A 25336-nucleotide genomic window follows, 5' to 3' on the forward strand; every position below is an offset into this window, starting at 1 on the left:
TGTTCTGGTGCTACTTGACCTCAGCGCAGCATTTGATACTGTTGATCATGGCATATTACTGCATCGCCTAGAGCACTGGGTTGGTTTCTCCGGCATGGTTCTCAGTTGGCTGAGATCCTACCTACAGGATAGATGTTTCTATGTTGCCATCAGCAACTATGTCTCCACATTAAGGTCCCTGACATGTGGAGTTCCCCAAGGATCAATCCTTGGTCCACTTTTATTTAACCTCTACATGCTTCCACTTGGCCAAATCATTAAGGATAACTCTATCATCATAGTTATGCCGATGACACGCAACTCTATCTGGCCCTATCACCTAATAATGACACCCCTCTTGAGTCCCTTCACCTCTGTCTGGACCAAATTAACGACTGGATGTCACACAACTTCTTAAAGCTAAATACAGATAAGACTGAAGTGATCATATTTGGGGAAAAAAGATCAGAGACTCAGGATCGCTGCACTGCTAGAGCAAAAGGGACTTAAAGCACAAGATTATGTAAAAAATCTTGGTGTCATTCTTGACAACGACCTTAATTTTAATAAGCACATAAAAGCGGTTACCAAGTCAGCATTTTATCACTTGAAAAACATTGCTAAATTAAGGGATTTTGTGTCAGTAAATGACCTTGAAAAGCTGGTGCATGCTTTTGTGTTGAGCAGAATTGACTATTGCAATGGCCTCTTAACAGGCCTTCCGAAAAAAAAATCATTAACTGTCTTCAATTGATACAAAACGCTGCAGCCAGAGTCCTAACAAAAAGAAGAAAATATGACCACATTACAGGGCAGCACGGTGGTGTAGTGGTTAGCGCTATCGCCTCACAGCAAGAAGGTCCGGGTTTGAGCCCAGCGGCCGGCAAGGGCCTTTCTGTGCGGAGTTTGCATGTTCTCCCCGTGTCCGCGTGGGTTTCCTCCGGGTGCTCCGGTTTCCCCCACAGTCCAAAGACATGCAGGTTAGGTTAACTGGTGACTCTAAATTGACCGTAGGTGTGAATGTGAGTGTGAATGGTTGTCTGTGTCTATGTGTCAGCCCTGTGATGACCTGGCGACTTGTCCAGGGTGTACCCCGCCTTTCGCCCGTAGTCAGCTGGGATAGGCTCCAGCTTGCCTGCGACCCTGTAGAAGGATAAAGCGGCTAGAGATAATGAGATGAGATGACCACATTACGCCCATCCTGAGGTCCCTCCACTGGCTTCCTGTATCCTACAGAATTGATTTTAAGGTTCTGCTGTTGGTTTTTAAAGTGCTAAATGGGTTGGGACCAAGCTATCTAGCAGACATGTGTCAAATCCATACTCAATCTAGAGCCCTCAGGTCACAGGAAAATTTTAATTTAGCTCAACCTTTTGTGAACTCTGGTAGTGGTGAAGCAGCTTTTAGCTGCTACGCAGCTACACTCTGGAACAAGCTCCCACTGGATATTAAGAAAGCCCAAACTGTTTCTAGTTTTAAAACCAAATTGAAGACAATTGTTTTCAGATGCTTTTTGCTGACTTTTTTTTTTAAACACACTAGACTTTTATCACTTTTTTTTCTATGTATGTTTATTTTAAACAAATTATTTTTAAACTATTATATTTACTTTTGATAAAGTCTTGTGTCTAAGGGTTTTATGTCTTTGATGTTTTTATTTAAATTTTACACCTTCTAATTTTAGAAGGTATAAATTTTCTAATTTCTGTTGTTATTTTAATTCTTTTTTTTCTGTTAAGCACATTGAATTACTTTCCAAGTATGAAATGCGCTATATAAATAAACTTTGCCTTGCCTTACAGTGATCTGAGAACAGGCTATGTTATGGCTGCCCAGAAGATGCTGAAGATGCCTATCGACGACAAAACTCTGCAACTGATGTCTGTTCTTGATCCAGATTTTGTAGGGCACAGTCAAACAGAAAAGTCCCTGAAAATGCTTGCAGAGAAAATACCACAGGTATTTCCATCAGAAGAATCAGGTCAGCTGTCCGTCGATGCAGAAAGATACAATACAGACCAGCAGGTGAAGGAGTTGGCATCACAGTATACCGGTAGTAAAGATTATCACATTGACAGTGGATTTTGGGCAAGGGTATTTTCAGTGGAGAGCTTCAATCAAGTGCGATACCCTGCTTTGAAAAAGCTAGTGACATCAATACTAAAAATATTTTCTGGACCATTGATAGAGGCAACCTTCAACATCATGGATGACATCATAGAGGAGGATAGAACAAAGATGACTGTAACCAATATGAAGCTGTGGCTATCATCAAAACTGCCTTAAGGAAAAAAACATGTGAAAAGCACAGATTTCAAAGTATCTACAGCCATGAAAAAATCCTGCCTCAGTGCTTTTGCCACGTATAAGAAACATATTAAACAACTTAAAGAAGAAAAGCAGAAAAAACACAAAGAAAAACCGCAGACATCAGTGAAGTTACTGAAGTTAAAGAAGGCAAAGAGAGTTGCAAAGTTGATGAGGCTGAAAAAGAGAATTTTAGAGAAAGGCAACAATAAAAACCAGAAGAGAAAGAGGAAGAGCTCTGCTGGCAATTCCCGTCAGTGGAAACATATCAAAACAAAGTAACAGTAACTTTCACATAGTCAAAATGCAAAGTCATGGATAATTTTGGCCCAGGTGTTTCCGCAAATATTGCTCCTAAGGAAAGAATTTTGAAATTAATGATATTGGCCATGCACTTTTCTGATTTTTGTGCTATGTAGTAATAAGTGAATTGAAAACATTTATTGGTGATTTAAATTGTCATCTGATATTGTGTGATGTGCAAATGCAATGTGCTTTCTTCTAGAATTGAAATTATTCATCACAAGTATCTGCTTTTATAAACTTTTTTTTTTTACATTTAATTACCTTTCAATTATTAAATAAAAGTAAGGCAGGTCTTGAAATAAGTTTGTTAGCTTTATCATTTTCTCTAATGTGGTTGTTAGGCTGAAAACTCATTTGTAGTCAGTAATGGATTATAAAATATAGATATTTTTGTATATGGAAAAAGCTGAATCTTGTTATTTGCTAAAATCCAGGAGTTTCTGAGGACATCAAGACACGTGGCCCCTTATGTGTATATATTGTAAAAAAGGTATCACAGCAAAAGCAGATTAAAAATGGTTGTTTCAATATTTAAATTAGTAGTTTGGACATTCCACCGAATGGGTGCCATTTGCTTGTTGTACCACTCCCAAATTAAACTTAATTTGTCATATCTTTTCAACACTGATTATAATACACATATTTAACTATTCAAAATGTGTATTGGTCAACTTCAGGCTACGTTATTTATTTTTTTTTACGAGGTTTGGAAGTCAAAGATGGCTGTATACTCTTTATATGAGTAACAGGACTGAGTTTTTAGCCCAGGATTAGCTAATACATGGAATTAAGCCACATGGCGTCATCGCTAATAGCATGACCACACTTAGCACATTCTAGTGATTTACCAAAAATCTGTATTTTTAAAATAAACAAATATCATCTAAAAATAATTTAAGTAACAGGACAGTATGTTGACATTGACCTTATCAGTCAAAGTTAAAAAATCATCAAATATACAGAAAAGTAAATGAGAGAACTAACTTTTGGTCTTCCCATGGCCTTCAGAAGACACAACTGATGTAACTTCCTGTTGAGCATGTGATTTATGGAATATTCAAAATTTGTCAGATGGGGTAATATGTTTGGGTAACATGACTGAGTGAAAACCCAGGGACACGACTAAAATGTATATTTTAACTAAGATATTGTGGATTTCTTATGAAACTAGATAGAACTCGACGCCAACGGCGTTGATGGGGATGCCTCTGCCTGGTAGACTACACGCCTTATTAAGTTGTGATTTGGGGATGGACATTTGACCTCACAGTAATCTTGACCTGTGACCTTTTAACCTCAAAATCTAATCAGTTCATGTTTGTCCCCAAATGCACAAATGGTGAAAGTTTGGTGAAATTCCTTTCGTTTGCCTTGGAGATATTGTGTTCACAAGGTTTTCAGACAGACATTTGACATCACAGTGACCTTGACTTTAGCCCTTTTAACCTCAGAATCTAATCAGCTCATGTTTGTCCCAGAGCGCACAAATGGTGAAAGTTTGGTGAAATTCCTTTTATTAGCCTTTGAGATATCGTGTTCACAAGGTTTCGGGACAGACAGACGGACAACCCGAAAACATAATGGCTCCTGCACCTTAAGGTGGCGGAGGCATAAAAATATATATATATATATTTAAAACATGGATAGGATATGGAGTCACATAACAGTGCAAAAGAAATACTGTCTCTGAAGGATTTTAATTATAATATTTCATAGTCAAGTATAGAGTGCGGGGACAGGTAACACATGCTATTTTTCAGTGTTTTAGGTAGTTTTTATTAATCCTTACAATTATATATCTTAAATTTGAAATCAGATCAATGTGCAGGACATTCTGCGTAATAAGGAAATGTATTTTAAAGTACATTTTTATTTGCATTTATACATATAATTTTCTAGGGACGGAAATGGCACCGATTCGGTGGAATGGCTCAGTTGCTAGATGTTTTGAAATATCAAGCCTTGTACTTGAAATATTGTTATTTCAGATGAATTGATGAAATGTATTAAACATTTGATGTGAATATGCAAATCATATAACTATTAATATTATAAATGTTTGCATGAGAGGCAACCATTTTAACTTGTAATTTAAATTTTTATGCCTCCGCCACCGTAAGGCGCAGGAGCCATTATGTTTTCGGGTTGTCCGTCTGTCCGTGCGTCCCGTGAGCTTGTGAACACAATATCTCCAAGGCAAATGAAAGGAATTTCACCAAACTTTCACCATTTGTGCGCTTTGGGACAAACATGAACTGATTAGATTTTGAGATCAAAAGGTCCAAGGTCAAGGTCACTGTTGCCCCTTTTCCACCAAAGCAGTTCCAGGGCTGGTTCGGGGCCAGTGCTTAGTTTGGAACCGGGTTTTCTGTTTCCACTGACAAGGAACTGGCTCTGGGCCAGAAAAAACAGTTCCAGGCTAGCACCAACTCTTTGCTGGGCCAGAGGAAAGAACCGCTTACATCAGCCGGGGGGGGGTTGTTAAGACCGACAACAATAGCAAGCCCGCGAAAGGTCGCCATTTTTAAGCGACAAGAAGCAGCAGCTGTACAAACGCGAAGTCATCCATTATAGTTGTTGTTGCTGCTTCTTCTTCTCCGTGTTGTTGTTGCTTCGATGTTCGCGCCAAGGTTTATGCAAATGCAGCAACGTAACTGATGTATACAGCGATGTAATTGACGTATACAGTGACAATGATGTGGCTCCCCTTAGCACCCCGAGCTATGGAAAAGCAAACTGGTTCTCAGTTGGCTCGCAAGTTGAACGAGTTGTGAACCAGCATCAGCACTGACCCCGAACCAGCCCTGGAACTGATTTGGTGGAAAAGGGGTACGTGAGGTCAAATGTCTGTCCGAAAACCTTGTGAACACAATATCTCCAAGGCAAATTAAAGGAATTTCACCAAACTTTCACCATTTGTGCACTTGGGGACAAAGATAAACTGATTAGATTTTGAGATCAAAAGGTCTAAGGTCAAGGTCACTGTGAGGTCAAATGTCTGTCTGAAAACCTTGTGAACACTATCTCCAAGGCTAATACAAGTAATTTCACCAGGTCAAGATTACTTTGAGGTCAAATGTCCATCCCCAAATCACAACTTAATAAGTCTACCGGGCGGAGGCATCCCCATCGGTTGGCATCGAGTTCTATCGAGTTTTTCTAGCTCTAAGGGGGGCTCTGCGCCATACACGTCTGACTTTGTCAGACTTTTCAGGTTTTTGAAATTTTTATACTTGCACCCATGTACTTGTCTCTAATTTAAGTTGCAAGAAACCTTTTACCTGACTCACTGAGCACAAGCCTTCATGATGGTTCTCCTCTACATAACGTGTTCATAGCAAACCAGACCCTCCAGGATCTCGCGATGTTGCGATTTGCAACTTCAACGCAAATTCAACCAATCCCCGCGAATTCAGGGCAGTGTTGCAATTATATCCAATCACCGCAACTTTCCCGCAAATTTGACCAATCGTTGGAGTCGTCTTGAGGTGACGTCGACAAACTACCTTCCACCTTACTTCCGTGTTTCCGTTCAAGAGAAGCAGCGTGTGCACAGTGTTGCCAGGTTGGGCAGTTTTAAGTGCATTTTAAACATATTTTGGGCTGGAAAACGTCAGCAGTATCTGGCAACACTGCATGTGCGAGTCAGTGTTTATGTAGGCTTAAAGGACATGGGACATGAAACATAAATGCACGCTATATCAGTTTCTTTCCATTAAAAATATGAAATAATTGCATCAACAAATACAAAATTATCTATTAAATTCAGCAAAATCGTTATATTCGTGATGATTATATGGCATTTCTGCTCGAGCTCCGATATGCATATTTTACAACCGGAAGAGCCGCTGTCACGTGATCATACGTCACAAAAACTTTCGGGTACAGCACAAGCGGGTAGATGAATATGGAGAAGTGTGAATCGCGATGATGACGAATGCGACAAAATAGTTTTTGTGTCTTGGATGACAAGAAAATTGTTTCGTTTTTAGAGTGTTTAACGTACATTGAACATCATGGTGTATTGCGACCTCCCAGTCAGTCAGACGCGCTGTTACTCCTGTTAGCAATGTAGCTAGGCTCAGCATGGCCAATGGTATTTTTTGGGGCTGTAGTTAGATGCGACCAAACTCTTCCACGTTTTTCCTGTTTACATAGGTTTATATGACCAGTGACATGAAACAAAGTTCAGTTACACAAATTGAAACGTGGCGATTTTCTATGCTATGGAAAGTCCGCACTATAATGACAGGCGTACTAACACCTTCTGCGCGCTTCGACAGCGCATTGATATCTTCACTCGGAGTTGTACCATTATTTTTTAGACAGGGCGGACGGGCCAGGGCATTCTCCCGCCTGGCTGTGCCCGACGAGGAGTGCTCTCGGCCGGCTTGGGAGGCAGACGGCAGGCCCTCCTGGAAGTGTGGTTTTACCATGGGCCTCATGCGGAAAAATGCCGAGGTGCATTCGCTAAGCGACTGAAAGCCGAGGTAAGGATTAGTATTATAATTTTGGGTGTATCAATTATTGATTATCATAATCCTGACTCGTTTCGCCATTTTGAATGTTTTCATCTCGGACTCTGGAAGCATTGTATCTCAATCAATCTCGAAAAATATCAGCAAAAAAAAAACTAGCTTGCAACGGACTTTAGCTAGATCTATGATGAACTTTCAATGTATGATACAAAAATAATACTTCTTTCAACAGATCATTAGCCTTTGAGCAGAATTGTTTTTAACTTACCAGGAAGTGTTATCGAGCCGACCGCTTTCAGTTTCATGGGGATTGAATGAACTCTCACTCTCAGAATCATCTGACCCGTCAGAGTAAAGACAAGATCTATGTTCATGTGAATTTCCAGCTATCGGTTCGAATTGATAGGGTCTAACTTCACATCTCTGTGAAACATCGGGAATGTCACTGTCGATGGTGTCCATTACGGTAACCTGTTTACATTAGATACCCAAGCGCTGGCTCCTTGGAAAGTTTTTGTGACGTCACGGGTCACGTGACCACCTAGCTAATTAACGAATCATTGTTTTACGCTGATGTATAAAAAAGTTGAATAATGTGATGATTTTCACATTTTTGACGCCCTGCAGTGATTTAGATGGCATTTCTTATGTCCTTTATACATAATTATACCCAGAAAAAAATCCATGTCCCATGTCCTTTAAATTCTGTTACTGAAAGTGTGTTATGTTTACAGTGAAGGACTGTGCGCACTTTACATTATTTTTTTACTTCATATAAGAAATTAATGGATGCCAACATTTTTGCCAAAATGGTATTTTATTTTCCATTGTTTAGGCAGCTTCAGCATCATACTGTGAGATTCTGTTCAAATTGTTTTTTCTTCTATGAAGCCTGAGCCATTTATTTTATTAGTTTATAATTATTGTTTAATTTAGTCTTCAGGAGAGACTGCCTGCACACAGTACTAGTATTAATCGTGTTTTTTTTCTTACATGAAAGCTGAGGCATTTCTATTCTATTTTAAGGTAACTTCATGTTGTGCTGTGAGGTTCTCTGCACTTTTGAACCAACAGGTGCATTTGGATAAGTAAAGCCTATTTTTCTGCATTTTTGTAGTCCTGGTAATCTTTTATATTGGTAAAGTTGTTTATAGGACCATTTCTCAGTGTCTTTGTTTTTTTAATCAATAGTTTTTCAGTAATAACTTAATATTTAACATATCACTCAATTTTAATCACAAAAAGAGAAAATCGCAACAATTTCTCGCAACTTTCACATCCTCCCGCAATGTAATCGCAACTAAAACCTAAAAAACACCGCAACTTTCATCGCAAGTTTTTGGAAAAAACCCCGCAACAATCACAAAAAAGGCCCGTGAGATCCTGTGGGGACTGGATAACTCGTTTAATCAGTGATCTTATAATTCAGACCCTCACGTGACAGAAACGCTTCAGAAATGCGAGTAACAGTCCCGACATGCGCGCGCATCAGAGAGCTGTACCGCACCGGGAGCATGCGCGGTCGTGAGGGCAACAAAAGCGCTGGTGATTATTATGATTATTATTTTTTTTTTTTTTTTTAAACTGAGAATAACTGGTTTACAAAAAAAAAAAAAAGGACTGTAATGCTGCCCGGACGTTTTTCAGGACTCAATTTAAACTAAGCAATGCTAAACTGGATGCTCCTGTATAAATGCAGACTTTAAAAAAAAAAAAAAAAAAGGTAATGTGCTATGAAGATAATGTTAAGGTCTATTCGGTTTGATCAGTCTGAGGATACAGGGTGCCAAAATATTAGAACGACATGTACTGTTTACCACCTGCATAGTCTTACTCTAAATGTAGCTTCCTGTTTCTGATAACTGCTCAGTGAAAGGTTTCATTTGGACTAGAAATAATGCTCCAGTAGGACAGCAATAATAATAATGTGACTCTCCTAATACTACAGTTTATAAAAGTCTACTTCTCAGTGTTTATGACACACACCGGCTGAAGAGCTGAGACATTCTCGGTGTCATAATAAGAGTCTCTGTGTTTTAGAGAAGGTCTTGTGTGTGTGTGAGTGTGTTTTTTTTTTTTAGGTGACAAATGTAGAAGTAGCTATGAATAAGAATTGCATTCTTGTGCTTGTTATAAAACCTACCTTCCTGTTTGATGATACATTTCTACAGTCTTTCCTACAGCCTTGGAAAATGCTGTTGCTGTTCAATGATGGCAAGTTTTCAGTGATTGTGCTGCAGCTTTGCTCCTGTCTCCCTTTACAGTGATCTCACTGACATCTACAGAGCAACAAGGTAACATTCACTGTTTTTAACCTTTTAGAGTCTGAAGGTGGTGTAGTGGTTAGCGCTGTCGCCTCACAGCAAGAAGGTCCGGGTTCGAGCCCCGTGGCCGGCGAGGGCCTTTCTGTGTGGAGTTTGCATGTTCTCCCTGTGTCCGCATGGGTTTCCTCCGGGTGCTCCGGTTTCCCCCACAGTCCAAAGACATGCAGGTTAGGTTAACCGGTGACTCTCTAAATTGACCGTAGGTGTGAATGTGAGTGTGAATGGTTGTCTGTGTCTATGTGTCAGCCCTGTGATGACCTGGCGACTTGTCCAGGGTGTACCCCGCCTTTCGCCCGTAGTCAGCTGGGATAGGCTCCAGCTTGCCTGCGACCCTGTAGAACAGGATAAAGTGGCTAGAGGTAATGAGATGAATGAGATGAGATTTGGGTATGTGGGTGGAAATGGGAAGGGGGTCAGTGATTTTTTTTTTTTTTCTTTTAAAATCATTCAAAATTTATTCAACGCCACCTGTTTGACCTTTTATTTTCCCACAAATCTTGCTTACTATAGCTTTAAATTCACGTAAACTCATTCCTTTCTTTATTGGCTATGCCTTGTGCACGTTGCTGATGAACTGAGAGGGATTATGTAGCTCCAGGTAGTTAATAGAGATTAATTTAATCCAGGTAGTTAATAGAGAGAATTTCTCTGTAAACCAAGACTGGATTTGTTGGATTTCTTCAAACTAGTTGCTTGGACAGGAGACTCTGTAGAGAATGTGTAAAATTGCCATGTTTCATTCAAAAATTGTCCCACATGCGAGTTCTATTTGGTAGATAAACTATATCGGAGGATGTTTTCTTGGTTTTAGACAGAAAGACTTCATCTCATCTGCACATTTGATTAATTAGGTCATCCTTGTTACTCAAAGAAACTGCCATTAGGCTTTTGACAGATTACTTGAAGTAACACATCGCCCTGATGGCAAATAATAATAATAATAGTGCATTTGCCACTTAATGTAACCACTTGATGACAGTAGTGGCCGTGATGAACTTGTCTGAATCTAGCTGCATAACACAACCACAGATCAGCCTTGGCCACATAAAACCACATCTCAGGCAATGTATGGAGCAGACTGATGGACCATGTTGGAAATGAAATGTTGTGTTGGCTGTGCTTTGGGCTGTTTTTGGTGTAGATCCTAAATGCTAGATGATATCAGTGCCATAACTCCCCTTTTTGAAAGGACTTCTCTCAGCAGTGTCCAACCAAAGGCCTAAACTGATTGATAGTGGAACAAAGTTCATGTGAAGAATTTTGGTTAATTTGTTAAAACATTCTTTCCATATGTACAAAGAACACAAAGAAAGCAGGATTCATGTAGTTATCTTGTGCATAGGCACTAGAATTTAGCCATATGCTCATGACCCATGACACTTCCGAGGCCTTATTAGTGAGAAATATGAACGGTTGAGACATTTTGCAGCTGGTGTCCTTATTTTCAGGAGTTTCAGGTGTGACTTGTATGACGTGGCCTCCTCTTGCTCTCTACTGAGTTATAGCTATGTGAAAGTCAAAGTATAACAGATTTTCCTGAATGAACGTGTGAATGAATAATCTACAGATGCACTGTATTTCAATCTAGCTTTGTAAGCATGTGAGGAAATGCCTAATAAATCTGTAGGTATTTTACTGTGGAAATAATTTTATTTTCTCTGTTTCCCTTCACCATTTCACAGTAGTGATGGCTATGCAGCAGGAGAAAAAACACCAGCCAGTCAGGCATGTAGAAGCTCCAGATGGAGGTTGGGGCTGGATGGTGGTGGTTGCATTCTTTATGGTTTCAGCCCTGGTTTTTGGGCTAATCCGCAGCCTAGGGGTTTTCTTTGTTGAGTTTGTTCAGTACTTTGGGGAGAGCGCACAGGCTGTTTCCTGGATAACCTCCATAGGAGTGGCCATGCAGCAGTTACTGAGTGAGTGAAACTATGGGCACAAGCTCAAAAATGGGGCTCCTTTATCATGCTGGATATGAATGGTTTTACCTGTACGTCATTTGCACAAGTTTTTACACAGGAAATCTAGTCTTCATGAATATCCCATAATTTTGGAAAACATCCATATCCTACACTTGCTCCTGAGTGCATGTAAATTTATGTATAAGAAGACTAACTCATAAACTTTGACTTCAAATCATATAATTAGCATGGATTCATGCACTTTTATATATGAAATATATTATTGTCAAATTTTAAATTACTTATTTTTACTATGTTTATAGTATTTAGTAGATACCCTTATCCAGAGCAACCTATAGACATGTTTTAGAATCTCTATCAAAAACAGATCCTCATGCTTGTTCACTAGGTCAGGGACTAAGAATACTATTTAAGAATTGGTTTTCACAAAATTGTCATTTCACATTGGTGGCAATAATTAAAGAATCTAAACAATAAAGAAAGCAAGCCAACACAAACCCATACATTAAGAGAAATAAAACTAATCAATCAATATAGTCAAAATTATATCCACTTCTGCCTTTCAGTCTTTACCTTCATTGTTAATTTTAAGTCAGAATAAATTCCTCTTCTGTTTTCAACCTTTAACCTTACTTGGTGCTTCTAGCTGTCTGTGCATTTGTACTTTTATGCAGGCGTGTGCATAATGCAAATGAGCTGTGTCAGGAATGCACATCACTCTTTATGGGTGATCAACATCCATGAGAATGAAGAAACTCGGGGTTTCTGAAACTGTAAATGACTGTAAATTTGACAGAAGTTCCGTTTGGTTTACGCAAACGTTTCCACAGAACTTTAGTAAAAGTTTGAAAAACAAGGCCCAGTGTTTGTCAGGGTGACTAGGACCTTTATTGTTGTCGAGTTATAACTCTTTTCTTAATATACACAGTATAGTCTGTGGTCTTTGCTATAAGCTTGATTATACATGTGTATGTGTAGGTCCTATAGGCACCGCTGCTTGTAACGCATATGGGGCTCGTCCTGTTGTTATGTTGGGAGGCTTTCTTTCTGGACTAGGACTCATTCTGGCTTCTCAAGCTACAACACTCCCGCACCTCTACCTGACCATGGGACTCCTTACAGGTAACTGCTAATTTACATTCTGCACAGTTTTACAGTGGTGCTTGAAAGTTTGTGAACCTTTAAGAATTTTCTATATTCCTGCATAAATATGACCTAAAACATCATCAGATTTTCACACAAGTCCTAAAAGTAGATAAAGAGAACCCAGTTAAATAAATGAGACAAAATAGAACAGGGATCTATCAAAGTCTGATCTTTACAACACATGTTTGTGGAAGTATATCATGGCATAAACAAAGGAGATATCTGAGGACCTCAGAAAAAGCGTTGTTGATGCTCATCAGGCCGGACAAGGTTAGAAAACCATCTCTAAAGAGTTTGGACTCCACCAATCCACAGTCAGACAGATTGTGTACAAATGGAGGAAATTCAAGACCATTGTTACCCTCCCCAGGAGTGGTTGACCAACAAAGATCACTCCAAGAGCAAGGCGTGTAATAGTCGGCGAGGTCACAAAGGATCCCAGGGTAACTTCTAAGCAACTGAAGGCCTCTCTCACATTGGCTAATGTTCATGAGTCCACTATCAGGAGAACACTGAACAACAATAGTGTGCATGGCAAGGTTGCAAGGAGAAAGCCACTGCTCTCCAAAAAGAACATTGCTGCACGTCTGCAGTTTGCTAAAGATCACGTGGACAAGCCAGAAGGCTATTGGAAAAATGTTTTGTGGATGGATGAGACCAAACTAGGACATTTTGGTTTAAATAAGAAGCGTTATGTTTGGAGAAAGGAAAACACTGCATTCCAGCATAAGAACCTTATCCCATCTGCGAAACATGGTGGTGGTAGTATCATGGTTTGGGCCTGTTTTGCTGCATCTGGGCCAGGACGGCTTGCCATCATTGATGGACCAATGAATTCTGAATTACACCAGCCAATTCTAAAGGAAAATGTCAGGACATCTGTCGACGAACTGAATCTTAAGAGAAGGTGGGTCATGCAGCAAGACAACGATCCTAAGCACACAAGTCGTTCTACCAAAGAATGGTTAAAGAAGAATAAAGTTAATGTTTTGGAATGGCCAAGTCAAAGTCCTGACCTTAATCCAGTCAAAATGCTGTGGAAGGACCTGAAGTGAGCAGTTCATGTGAGGAAACCCACCAACATCCCAGAGTTGAAGCTGTTCTGTATGGAGGAATGGGCTAAAATTCCTCCAAGCCGGTGTGCAGGACTGATCAACAGTTACCGGAAACGTTTAGTTGCAGTTATTGCTGCACAAGGGGGTCACACCAGATACTGAAAGCAAAGGTTCATATACTTTTGCCGCTCACAGATATGTAATATTGGATCAATTTCCTCAATAAATAAATGACCAAGTATAATATTTTTGTCTCATTTGTTTAACTGGGTTCTCTTTATCTACTTTTAAGACTTGTGTGAAAATCTGATGTTGTTTTAGGTCATATTTCTGCAGAAATATAGAAAATTCTAAAGGGTTCACGAACTTTCAAGCACCGCTATATATACAGTACCAGTCAAAAGTTTGGACACGCTTACTCATTCATAGGTTTTTCTGTATTTTGATTATTTTCTACATTGTAGAACAATACTGAAGACAAACTATGAAATAACATATGGAGCATGTATGGAAGTGCATGGTAAACAAGTGTTACAATGTTTGATATTTTAGATTTTTCAAAGTAGCCAGCGTTTACCTTGATGCTTTGTACATTATTGGCATTATCTTAACCAGCTGCATGAGGTAGTCACGTGGAATGCTTTTCAGTTCACAGGTGTGCCTCGTCAAAAGTTAATTAGTGAAATTTCTTGCCTTCTTAATGTGTTTGGAGATCAAACAGTCAATAGTAAATAATAAATACAGTAAATAACCCTATTCCACAACTGTAGTTGAAATAGGGTTCAAAAGTAAAAAGAAACGACAGTCTGGTTCCTCTCAAGGTTTCTTCATGTCGTCTGAGGGAGTTTTTCCTTGCCACTGTCGCCACAGGCTTGCTCACTGGGGATAGATTGGGGATAAAATTAGCTCATGTTTTAAGTTGTTCAAATTCTGTAAAGCTGCTTTGCAACAATGTTTATTGTTAAACGCGCTATACAAATAAACTTGACTTGACTTGATCATTTCTTTTAAGACATGAAGTGCCTTTTCATAAAAATAAAGGGGGAAAAAACTTTAAATAGTAGGTATCCAAACTTTTGCCTGGTACTGTGTGTTTTCCTTGCACAAGCAAATATTTACCTCATGCTCTTTTAACCCTCTCTCTTTAGGGTCAGGATGGGCTCTAGTTTTTACCCCTACAATAGCCTCTGTGATGCAGTATTTCAGCACACGGCGTTCTCTAGCTATGGGCCTTGGCTTCACAGGTGTGGGTTTATCCTCCTTTGCATTCTCTCCACTTTTCCAGTACCTGGTTCAGTTTTATGGGTGGCGTGGGTCACTCCTGATTCTCGGTGGTCTCAGCTTCAACATGGTGGTCAGCGGTGCCCTTATTCGACCACTCAGACCCACTATAGTTGTGGGAAGGGTATGTATTTATATTAAAATATCTTTCTATAAAGGTTCTGGGCCCAGGATAGTGCCCTGGGCATGATTATTGGCACATCTCATTCTTCAGTGCACATATGGAAACATGAACTAAATAGAAGCTTATTAATCTTGTACAAGTATAATCTGCCCATATATACCCTCACTGGCCACTTTAATAGGAACTTGTTCTTGATTTTAAGATCCCTGTTCTTGGCTGGCAGGAGTGGAACCCAATGTGGTCTTCTGCTGTTGCATACTGAGATGCTTTTCTGTTCACCACAGCTGTAAAGAGCTGCTATGAGTTACTATATCCTTCCTGGCAGCTCGAAGCAATCTGGCCATTTTCCTCTGACCTCTCTTATCAACAAGCCGTTTCCACCCACAGAACTGTGGGTGGTAAAAGAGAGCAACTGGACTTGCTTAAAGATTCTTGAAGACGTTTCACCTCTCATCCAAAAGGCTTCTTCAGTTCTGTCTGACTAATGGGAAGTATCAGTTATTTATCCTCTCATGGATGAAAAGCAATCCTAAGGTGTCGTTGAGTCATCCTGTTGGTGTAGGTCACTGGGGGTTGGGTGTGAACGGCCTAGAGAGTCGTTGAGGTGATCAATGGGTTGTTGGTTCTCTCTGCCCTCCTGTGAGTCACTGAAAACAGCTGGGTTTTGGTGTGCATTCAGTTGTCTGGGAAGTGTGCCAAGGACTGCCTTGTAGGTGGCTGATAAAGGGTGTCTTAGACCACCACCTCTGTTCAATGATGCTCGTTCCAGGTTGACAAAAATGGCTTCTTTAACTCCTCGCTCATGCCAACGATCCTCTCTGGCTAAAATGCGTGCGTTGCAATCCTGAAATGAGTGTCCTTTGTTGTTAAGATGAAGATAGACAGACAGCAGAGTCCTGGCCTGAGGAACTGGCTCTCCTGTGTTGAGCCATGCGCCTGTGAAGCGGTTGTCCCCCCCCCCAATATACGAGTCCGTGCATTCCTCACTGCACTGCACTGCATACACTACGTTGTCCTGTTTGTGTCTGGCTATTCTGTCCTGAGGGTGGACCAGTTTCTGCTTCAGGGTGTTACTGGGTCTGAAATGTACCGGAATGTTGTGTTTGTAGAAGATCCTCCTGAGTTTCTCAGATAGAGAAACTTTCTTCAAGAGCGGAAAAAGGAACATAATGGCGTTTGTTCCTGTTATCCTCCTTGTCCATTATATTCCTTTTTCTGCTCTTGAAGAAAGTTTCTCTATCTGAGAAACTCAGGAGGATCTTCTACAAACACAACATTCCGGTACATTTCAGACCCAGTAACACCCTGAAGCAGAAACTGGTCCACCCTCAGGACAGAATAGCCAGACACAAACAGGACAACGTAGTGTATGCAATTCAGTGCAGTGAGGAATGCACGGACTCGTATATTGGGGGGGGGGGGACAACCGCTTCACAGGCGCATGGCTCAACACAGGAGAGCCAGTTCCTCAGGCCAGGACTCCGCTGTCTGTCTATCTTCATCTTAACAACAAAGGACACTCATTTCAGGATTGCAACATACGCATTTTAGCCAGAGAGGATCATTGGCATGAGCGAGGAGTTAAAGAAGCCATTTTTGTCAACCTGGAACGAGCATCATTGAACAGAGGTGGTGGTCTAAGGCTACATCCACACGACAACGGCAACGAGATGTTATTAAAAAAATATCGCGTCCACATGGGCAACGGATCAGTAAAATATCAGGTCCAACGCTTGCTGAAAACGATGCTATACACATGCCACACCTCTAGGGGCGCTGTAAGACGGTCCCTTCGGAGACACCAGAACAATAGAAGAAGTAAGGACGCATGTGCATAAACTATTATGCGCGAGACTTCATATTAGCCACAAAGTCAGAAAAATCTGTTCGTAAAATTACGTTATAATGACCAAATACAATGAAAAGTATTTTTCCAGTCTCACCTGTGAAAGGTAATCCCATGTGATCTCGTTTGGACAGAAAACCTGTTGGTACAGTTAAACACAGCACATGAACGAGGCATCTTTATTCTCCGCTTTGACCTATCCAATATGGCGGCGAGGATGACGTATGATTCTACGCGGAAGGCGGCGTCTTTAATGGTCCGGAATAAATTGAATGCTACATGTTGATGGATTAATTTGTTCTTCTACGCCCTTTTTGAGGAATGTATTGTAGGACTTAAACCAACATCTGAAGAGGTGAGCTCGCTCCTTTTTTTTTTCCCTATTTTTGTTGGCGGGATTGACTCTGCCCTAAGGGCTGTTCTCTCACTCTCTCTCACTTTACACCATTACACAATAAATATTCACAGTGAAAATATTTTGTAAGCGCGTTTCATGAACCAAGTTATAGGATTTGTTGACAACTCGCATTGAGTTCGTTACACTTCTACCCGGCGTGAAGCACATGTGGTTGTGACGTCATCGTAAACAAATCTGTTCTACTCATCCAGACGACTTCGCAACGGCGCCGTTGCCAGATCTTTCCACTCTGGAACCTGTTCTCAAAAGATTTCATTTTGGGGCACCCAAAATGCCGGTGCCGTGTGGACGCCAGGCCGAAACGATAAACAATTTTATCAGACTCCCCTGAATCCGTTGCTGTGTGGACAGGGCCTAAGACACCCTTTATCAGCCACCTACAAGGCAGTCCTTGGCACACTTCCCAGACAACTGAATGCACACCAAAACCCAGCTGTTTTCAGTGACTCACAGGAGGGCAGAGAGAACCAACAACCCATTGATCACCCCAACGACTCTCTAGGCCGTTCACACCCAACCCCCAGTGACCTACACCAACAGGATGACTCAACGACACCTTAGGATTGCTTTTCATCCATGAGAGGATAAATAACTGATACTTCCCATTAGTCAGACAGAACTGAAGAAACCTTTTGAATGAGAGGTGAAACGTCTTCAAGAATCTTCGAGCAAGTCCAGTTGCTCTCTTTTACTACCCACAGTTTACTATGAGGGGCGGCACGGAGGTGTAGTGGTTAGCGCTGTCGCCTCACAGCAAGAAGGTCCGGGTTCGAGCCCCGTGGCCAGCGAGGGCCTTTCTGTGTGGAGTTTGCATGTTCTCCCCGTGTCCGCGTGAGTTTCCTCCGGGTGCTCCGGTTTCCCCCACAGTCCAAAGACATGCAGGTTAGGTTAACTGGTGACTCTAAATTGAGCGTAGGTGTGAGTGTGAATGGTTGTCTGTGTCTATGTGTCAGCCCTGTGATGACCTGGCGACTTGTCCAGGGTGTACCCCGCCTTTCGCCCGTAGTCAGCTGGGATAGGCTCCAGCTTGCCTACGACCCTGTAGAACAGGATAAAGTGGCTACAGATAATGATATGAGATGAGTTTACTATGACCTGGGTGACTGAGAATCTTCACAGACACCCACAGAACTGTCACTCGTTCAATGTTCTTTTTTTTTTTTTTTTGCACCATTCTGTGTAAACTCTAGAGCCTGTTGTGTGTGTGTGTGTGTGAAAACCCCAGGAGATCAGCAGTTTCCGAAATATTCAAACCAGTCCATCTGGCACCAACAACCGTGCCACAGTAAAAGTCACAGAGATTACCGGTTTTTTTTCCCATTCTGATGTTTGAAGTGAGCATTAACTGAAGTGGTTGATTTTGTATCTGCATGATTTTATGCATTGTGCTGCTGCCAAGGGATTGGCTGATTTAGAGAACTGTATAAAACAGCAGGTGGATGGGTGTACCTAATAAAGTGGCTGGGGAGTGTAATCTCCTATATGCAATAAAAGCATCCCTTTACAAGGTAAGAGAAACTTACCACCTGAGCTCGGCAGAGCATTTCGCCTACATCAGCAGAATAGAGTTGGCTACTCACCTTTTATTCCAGAATGTTTTGTAGATGGTTTAAAGAATAAAAATTAGTTAAGATGTGAAATTCTTGTTGCCTATTGTAGCTATTCTGTTGTTGAAATTTATCATTGCCTCCCTCTTTTCTCTTCTCTTTCCCAGAGTAAAAGCAACAGCGTGTCATACAGCAGTAGGTCTTTCTTTTCCCGCTCCTGTGAGTATTTTGAGCTGTCACTGCTCTTGCACCGAGGCTTCCTCACCTACAGTTTGGCTGTCACATGCTTCAACGCTGGGTACTTTATTCCATATGTCCACCTTGTGGCCCACAGTCGCCTTGTGGGCTTCAGCGAATTCCAGGCTGCGTTTGTCATTTCCAGCACGGGTGTGACAGACATTGTGGGGCGTGTGGTGTCCGGCTGGACCTCCGATTTGCAGCGCGTGCGCTCGCTCCACCTACTGACCATATGGACGGCTTTAGTGGGTTTGTTCCTCCTGCTGCTGCCCCTCTGCTCACTGCAAGGAAACTATGTGGGTCTGCTGACAGTCAGCCTGGCATATGGCTTCTGTGCCGGTGCCATGACCCCACTGGTGTTTTCTGTTTTGCCAGAGATTGTGGGCATGGAACGCATGGTCAGTGCACTTGGGCTCCTGCAGTTTATTGAGAGTGTTGGAGGCCTGCTAGGAGCTCCACTGTCAGGTAAGCACCCAAAGTCTAGAATGGTCAGTGTATCAGCTAGTTATGGAAGAAATTTTGTGCTGCTTTTATTGGTGATATTTATCTCTCATTTATTACCATTAGAAATAGTTTCTTTACAGTGCTGTAGGTCTAAAGAACTATAGGTCTGATGTAGTGACGGGCTTGGTGTAATGTATGTAATTATAGATTTGATCCCTCCATCACAAATTGGCTTGAAGTGCATGTCCTGGACCAAATTATTATTTTTTTTTAAATGAAAGTATGTCCCTTTACACACTCATCCAGAAGGGTAATTTTGCACAAGGGCATCTGTCTACAGCAGAAAAAAATAAAATAACAAAATGCGTCTGGAAAAATCCCAAGGGAGTCTGGAGCCAGATTCGTGACGTCATCTGCAGAAGCGCCAGCAGGCTGTGAGAGCTTGCGCGGTTTCAGTGCACAGCCTGTGTAGACCAAGTTTAGCAGCCAGTGATTTTGCACTGAAATATGGAATTGTCACCTGAGCGCAATGTGGGAAACGATGAGTACTAATCCCATCAAGATTGGTGTTGCTACACCCTCCTACGATACATCTGTTAACCATTTTAATAATTACGTGATAACGTTGAAGAAATTTGCAGAAAACCACCAGGTCGTTTTCTCATAAACAAACCAGTGCTGACGTAGGATTCAGAGGGAGGCGTCCCGCACGCGACGTCACGAAAATCAATGTTTCCCAGGAAATCCAAATGCCAAGTTTTTTCAGAGGCGGACCAATTCGCCTCAAATGGCTTGATTTCAACTGAATTTTTCTGGTATTGCGCAAGGTAAAAAAAATTGCACAAAATGCAAAATGTGACAGATATTTGACCAAAGTTTAATATAAAATAGGAGAATTACAGTGCCTTGAAAAAGTATTCATACCCCTTGAACTTTTTCACATTTTTCCACCTTACAACCACAAACTTAAAAGTTTTTTATTGAGATTTTATGTGATAGACCAACACAGAGTAGCACATAATTGTGAAGTGAAACGAAAATGATAAATGGTCTTCAAAATTTTAAACAAATAAAAATCTGAAAAGTGTGGTGTGCATTAGTATTCAGCTCCCTGTCCTCTGATACCTCTAAATACAATCCAGTGCAATCAATTGCCTTCAGAAGTCATCTAATTAGTTAATAAAGTCCTATTGTGTATAATTTACTCTCAGCATAAATACACTTGTTCTGTGAAGGCCTCAGTGGTTTGTTAGAGAACATTGAAGAACAAACAGCATCATGAAGACCAAAGAACTCACCAGACAGGTCAGGGATAAAGTTCTGGAGAAGTTTAAAGTAGGGTGAGGTTATAAAAAAATATCCCAAGCTCTGAACATCTCAAGAAGCACTGTTCAATCCATCATTCAAAAATGGAAAAAGTATGGCACAACTGCAAACCTACCAAGACATGGCCGTCCACCTAAACTGACAGAGCGAGCAAGGAGAGCACTGGTCAGAGAAGCAGCCAAGAGGCCCATGATCACTCTGGAGGAGCTGCAGAAATCCACAGCTCAGGTGGGAGAATCTGTGTACTATAAGTCGTACACTCCACAAATCTGGCCTTTTTGGAAGAGTGGCAAGAAGAAAGCCATTGTTGAAAGACAGGCATAAGAAGCCATGTAGGGGACACAGCAAACATGTGGAAGAAGGTGCTTTGGTCAGATGAGACAAAGGGCCTCTGCATGCTCTTGCGACAAGGCTTTCGCAGACAGCTTTTCGCAGACAGTTGTAATTTATCGTTGAGCGGGGAGTAATAGGCGTGCGCGATGTTATTCACCACCACAACCCAAGGGGGCACGAAATCGCTAGGAGTAGTTGGTGGGTGTGGTTAGTGGAGTGTTTATCCTCCAGTTACTTATAATGACTAGAACTGGAGTCGTATAGATGTACGTACTTCCTCACTTCCTCGATCAACCGCTCTTAGTGCTGCTCCATCTTCGCTCGTGTTTTTAAAAATGGCGGTCGTGAAAACAAACCAAACCGGGAAAGTAGGGAAGCGGAAGTGCGTGTACAGCGGATGTAGAGTGGACCAATCAGAGCCCTCTTGTCTGCGACGCTGTCTGCGAGGCTTCTGCAGTGGTCACAATTTTTGGGAGGTGCGTGCAGAGCGTCTGCGAAGGTGGGGGGGGCTATGCAGACACTATCTGCGAGGACTGGGTTGTCAGCATAAATTGGCCTCAAGTTGAACTTTTTGGCCTAAATGCAAAGCGCTATGTGTGGCGGAAAACTAACACTGCTCATCACCCTGCACACACCATCCCCACTGTGAAACATGGTGGTGGCAGCATCATGCTATGGGGATGCTTTTCTTCAGCAGGGACAGGGAAGCTGGTCAGAGTTGATGGGAAGATGGATGGAGCTAAATACAGGGCAATCCTGGAAGAAAACCTGTTGGAGGCTGCAAAAGACTTGAGACTGGGAAGGAGATTCACCTTCCAGCAAGACAATGACCCTAAACATACAGCCAGAGCTACAATGGAATGGTTTAGATCAAAGAATATTCATGTGTTAGAATGGCCCAGTCAAAGTCCAGACCTAAATCCCATTGAACATTTGTGGCAAGACTTGAAAATTGCTGTTCACAGACGCTCTCCATCCAATCTGGCTGAGCTTGAGCTATTTTGCAAAGAAGAATGGGCAAAAATTTCAGTGTCTAGATGTGCAAAGCTGGTAGAGACATACCACAAAAGACTTGCAGCTGTAATTGCAGCAAAAGGTGGCTCTACAAAGTATTGACGCAGGGGGGCTGAATACTAATGCACATCACATTTTTCAGATTTTTATTTGTTTAAAATTTTGAAGACCATTTATCATTTTCGTTTCACTTCTCAATTATGTGCTACTCTGTGTTGGTCTATCACATAAAATCTCAATAAAAAAAACTTAAGTTCGTGGTTGTAAGGTGGAAAAATGTGAAAAAGTTCAAGGGGTATGAATACTTTTTCAAGGCACTGTACATAGATCTTGCTCCTGAATTTACCCGTGATATGCCCTTTAAGCTTGGATTGTAATAATCACATTTAATGTCTATTTGGCCAATCTACAAGCCAATCAAGTGCATATGTTGGCTTGGCTATATGGGTTGTGTATCATGCTATTATATCTTGTGGGGGGATAAAGACAAAAAAAAACTCTAGAATCATCTTTGAATGATGACCCTATAGTGTTGCCACAAACCATTTAGAGGATATTTGTTGCAGTTCAAGACTTCATAAACAATAAGCTACACTTCTGTAGCTATGTGTAACCACGGGAGCAGTTTATCTGAATTAAGGATGAGGGCAGTTACTGGAATGTTATGATGTCATTATTTCTCTGTGTCTCTCTGCTCCCCTCTCAGGCTGGTTGCGGGACCTCACAGGTTCCTACACATGTTCCTTTGCCGTAGCTGGTGGATTTCTCATCTTGGGTACCATAATAACAGCGACTCTTCCTCATTTCTGTTCCTGTACCAACCCCCCACCCCTATCACCAAAGAAGACCAAAAATGAGTCAACTGACGACGAGCTAGTTAAACAGGTTTTATCCTTGGATTCCACAGAAAATATACAAAACACAGACAGGATTTCAGAAACACTTCCATCTCAGAACCACATCACAGAACCAGGTCTGGAAGTGGAAGACACACCTCTAAGTGCAAACCGGACAGAAGATGGGGCTAATTGTTGATCGGCTTCGTGGAGCAGTAAGGGCTTGCCACAGGATTTACATTGACTAAGGATACTGATTTTTTTTTTTTTTGCTGCTGCTTATTCTTTTTATTGTGAACGACCTCATTATGGGACAACATTTACAAAGAAAGTAAAGTAGCAGGTAAATATAAACCTGACAGAAAGAACCATCGTCAAAAATTGTATACCACCACAGTTCCCTTTAGGAATAAAATTCAAGCCAGAAAAGTGCCAGTTTTTAGTTTCAGACACATTCTTCTTTCTTAGAAACCTTGTTTGTTCACTGTTATTGTTTCTTTGCATCTAAACCAGCATTGTAGACTGGTATGCTGCATTGCTAACATCTTTCATACCAATGAAATATAGGAATCCACAATGATCATAGAAACCACATTAAAAGTGGACCAGATCACATTTTGCTGATCGTTTATTGATTTGCTGGTAGATTATTGATCTTATTGCTGAACATCTCTCACTAAACTGCAATAGGGTCCATCTCTAAGACACACGGCATTGTTCTGTGTCTTCATAGAGTATATCATGCCATGCCAACATTAGGAACACATCTGCATTTAATGCACAGTATACTCTGTTACACAGAGGGAAAGAGTGCTGAAATGCTTCACCAGTGGTTCCCCTAAGCAGTCCAGAGATCAGCTGAGCTGTGTCAGCTGCATGGGGTTGTATGACTGTGTATTAATTGTGGTTACTGAGCTACATGACGTGGTTCATGCATTGACACTTTCTAGACTTTAACTTGTGCAGAAGGTGTGGTGGTGGTGTTTTGTTTTTTAATAAAAAATGATAATCATATGTTTGAAGAAGGGCGGCACGGTGGTGTAGTGGTTAGCACTGTCGCCTCACAGCAAGAAGGTCCTGGGTTCGAGCCCCGGGGCCGGCGAGGGCCTTTCTGTGTGGAGTTTGCATGTTCTCCCCGTGTCCGCGTGGGTTTCCTCCGGGTGCTCTGGTTTCCCCCACAGTCCAAAGACATGCAGGTTAGGTTAACTGGTGACTCTAAATTGACCGTAGGTGTGAATGTGAGTGTGAATGGTTGTCTGTGTCTATGTGTCAGCCCTGTGATGACCTGGCGACTTGTCCAGGGTGTACCCCGCCTTTCGCCCGTAGTCAGCTGGGATAGGCTCCAGCTTGCCTGTGACCCTGTAGAAGGATAAAGCGGCTAGAGATAATGAGATGAGATGAGATGTTTGAAGAACACCTAGAAGCATTGCAGGTTTCAGTAGCTTGCTACCGAAGTACTCTGAACCATCAAGAAGACAATTTTTTAAAAGAAAACATATATTTTTAAACAATTATTTAATTTATTCTGAATATCATGTTCGGTACTCACTGGAATTCTAGCTGAATGGCACATGATGATCACAGCATACATTTGCACTCATTTTTCACACTTGAACATTTTCCCATATGGGTTTTCTTCACTGTCTACATGAAGGAAAAAAAAATGCTGTATTTTGGTCAGATTTAGGAAGAGGACTGTGCCTCTGCTAATGCTTGGGTAACAGTCGAGGGGACACAAGTTTAGTGCTGTATAATGAGTAACTTACTTTTTGTGCACTTTTAAAAGTCCTCCATGATAATGTCTTTATTTATAGCATGCATATTATGATTTTTTTTTTTTTTGGAAGTATTTTAGTCCTTTGGCCAGATGGTGGCCTAAATTTGTTTGCCTAAGCTGTATGTGTAATGGTGTTTTGGATTATACTTAAGGCTTTTTGACATCTTCCAGTTGGCTTGGCTAGAAAGTGCATTTAACGCACAAGTCTTATGGTGTAATGGTCTTGTCAGGGTATTCAAATTGTGACGTTACAAAAAATGTTCAAACTTTAAAAAAAATAAAATTCAAATTCCTAAATTTTGTTTTAGGAATTCATAAATTAGTTTTAACTTTAGCAATTTGTTTTATGTGCTAAATATTTGGCCATATAAAGCAAAGCTGAGAGTCCTTAAATGTTCATTTTTACCAGTGAGACATTTCTTTAGGCCATTGATATGACTTCTAGAGGAACAGGTGAAGTTCTTGCTATGTAGGGATCTTATTCAAAGTTCCACAGATGGATTGATGAACAATTTTATTTTATTTAGATTAGATTAGATAAAACTTTATTGAGCCCTTTGGGTGGGTTCCCTCAGGGAAATTAAGATTCCAGCAGCATCATTACAGATAAACAGAGAGAAGAAATAGAGGAAAACTTCT

General features: G+C 41.1%; 1 protein-coding gene across 2 annotated transcripts; it reads left to right on the top strand.

Moving 5' to 3' along the window:
- The first annotated feature begins 8539 nt into the window (after positions 1-8539).
- Positions 8540-23456, top strand: slc16a13 (solute carrier family 16 member 13). Of its 2 annotated transcripts, none has more exons than XM_060924699.1 (7): positions 8540-8615; positions 9242-9364; positions 11077-11310; positions 12292-12435; positions 14663-14919; positions 18898-19432; positions 22791-23456. In XM_060924699.1, exons 3-7 carry the CDS (start codon positions 11082-11084, stop codon positions 23117-23119), a joined length of 1494 nt encoding a protein of 497 aa, XP_060780682.1. In that variant the 5' UTR covers positions 8540-8615; positions 9242-9364; positions 11077-11081; the 3' UTR covers positions 23120-23456. The 2 variants fall into 2 exon arrangements, with proteins under 2 accessions (XP_060780682.1, XP_060780688.1); XM_060924705.1 differs by having other exon boundaries at positions 8604-8615; positions 9254-9364.
- The last annotated feature ends 1880 nt before the right edge of the window (positions 23457-25336 follow it).

Source organism: Neoarius graeffei, chromosome 1, assembly GCF_027579695.1.
Source record: "Neoarius graeffei isolate fNeoGra1 chromosome 1, fNeoGra1.pri, whole genome shotgun sequence".
Lineage (NCBI taxonomy): Eukaryota > Metazoa > Chordata > Actinopteri > Siluriformes > Ariidae > Neoarius > Neoarius graeffei.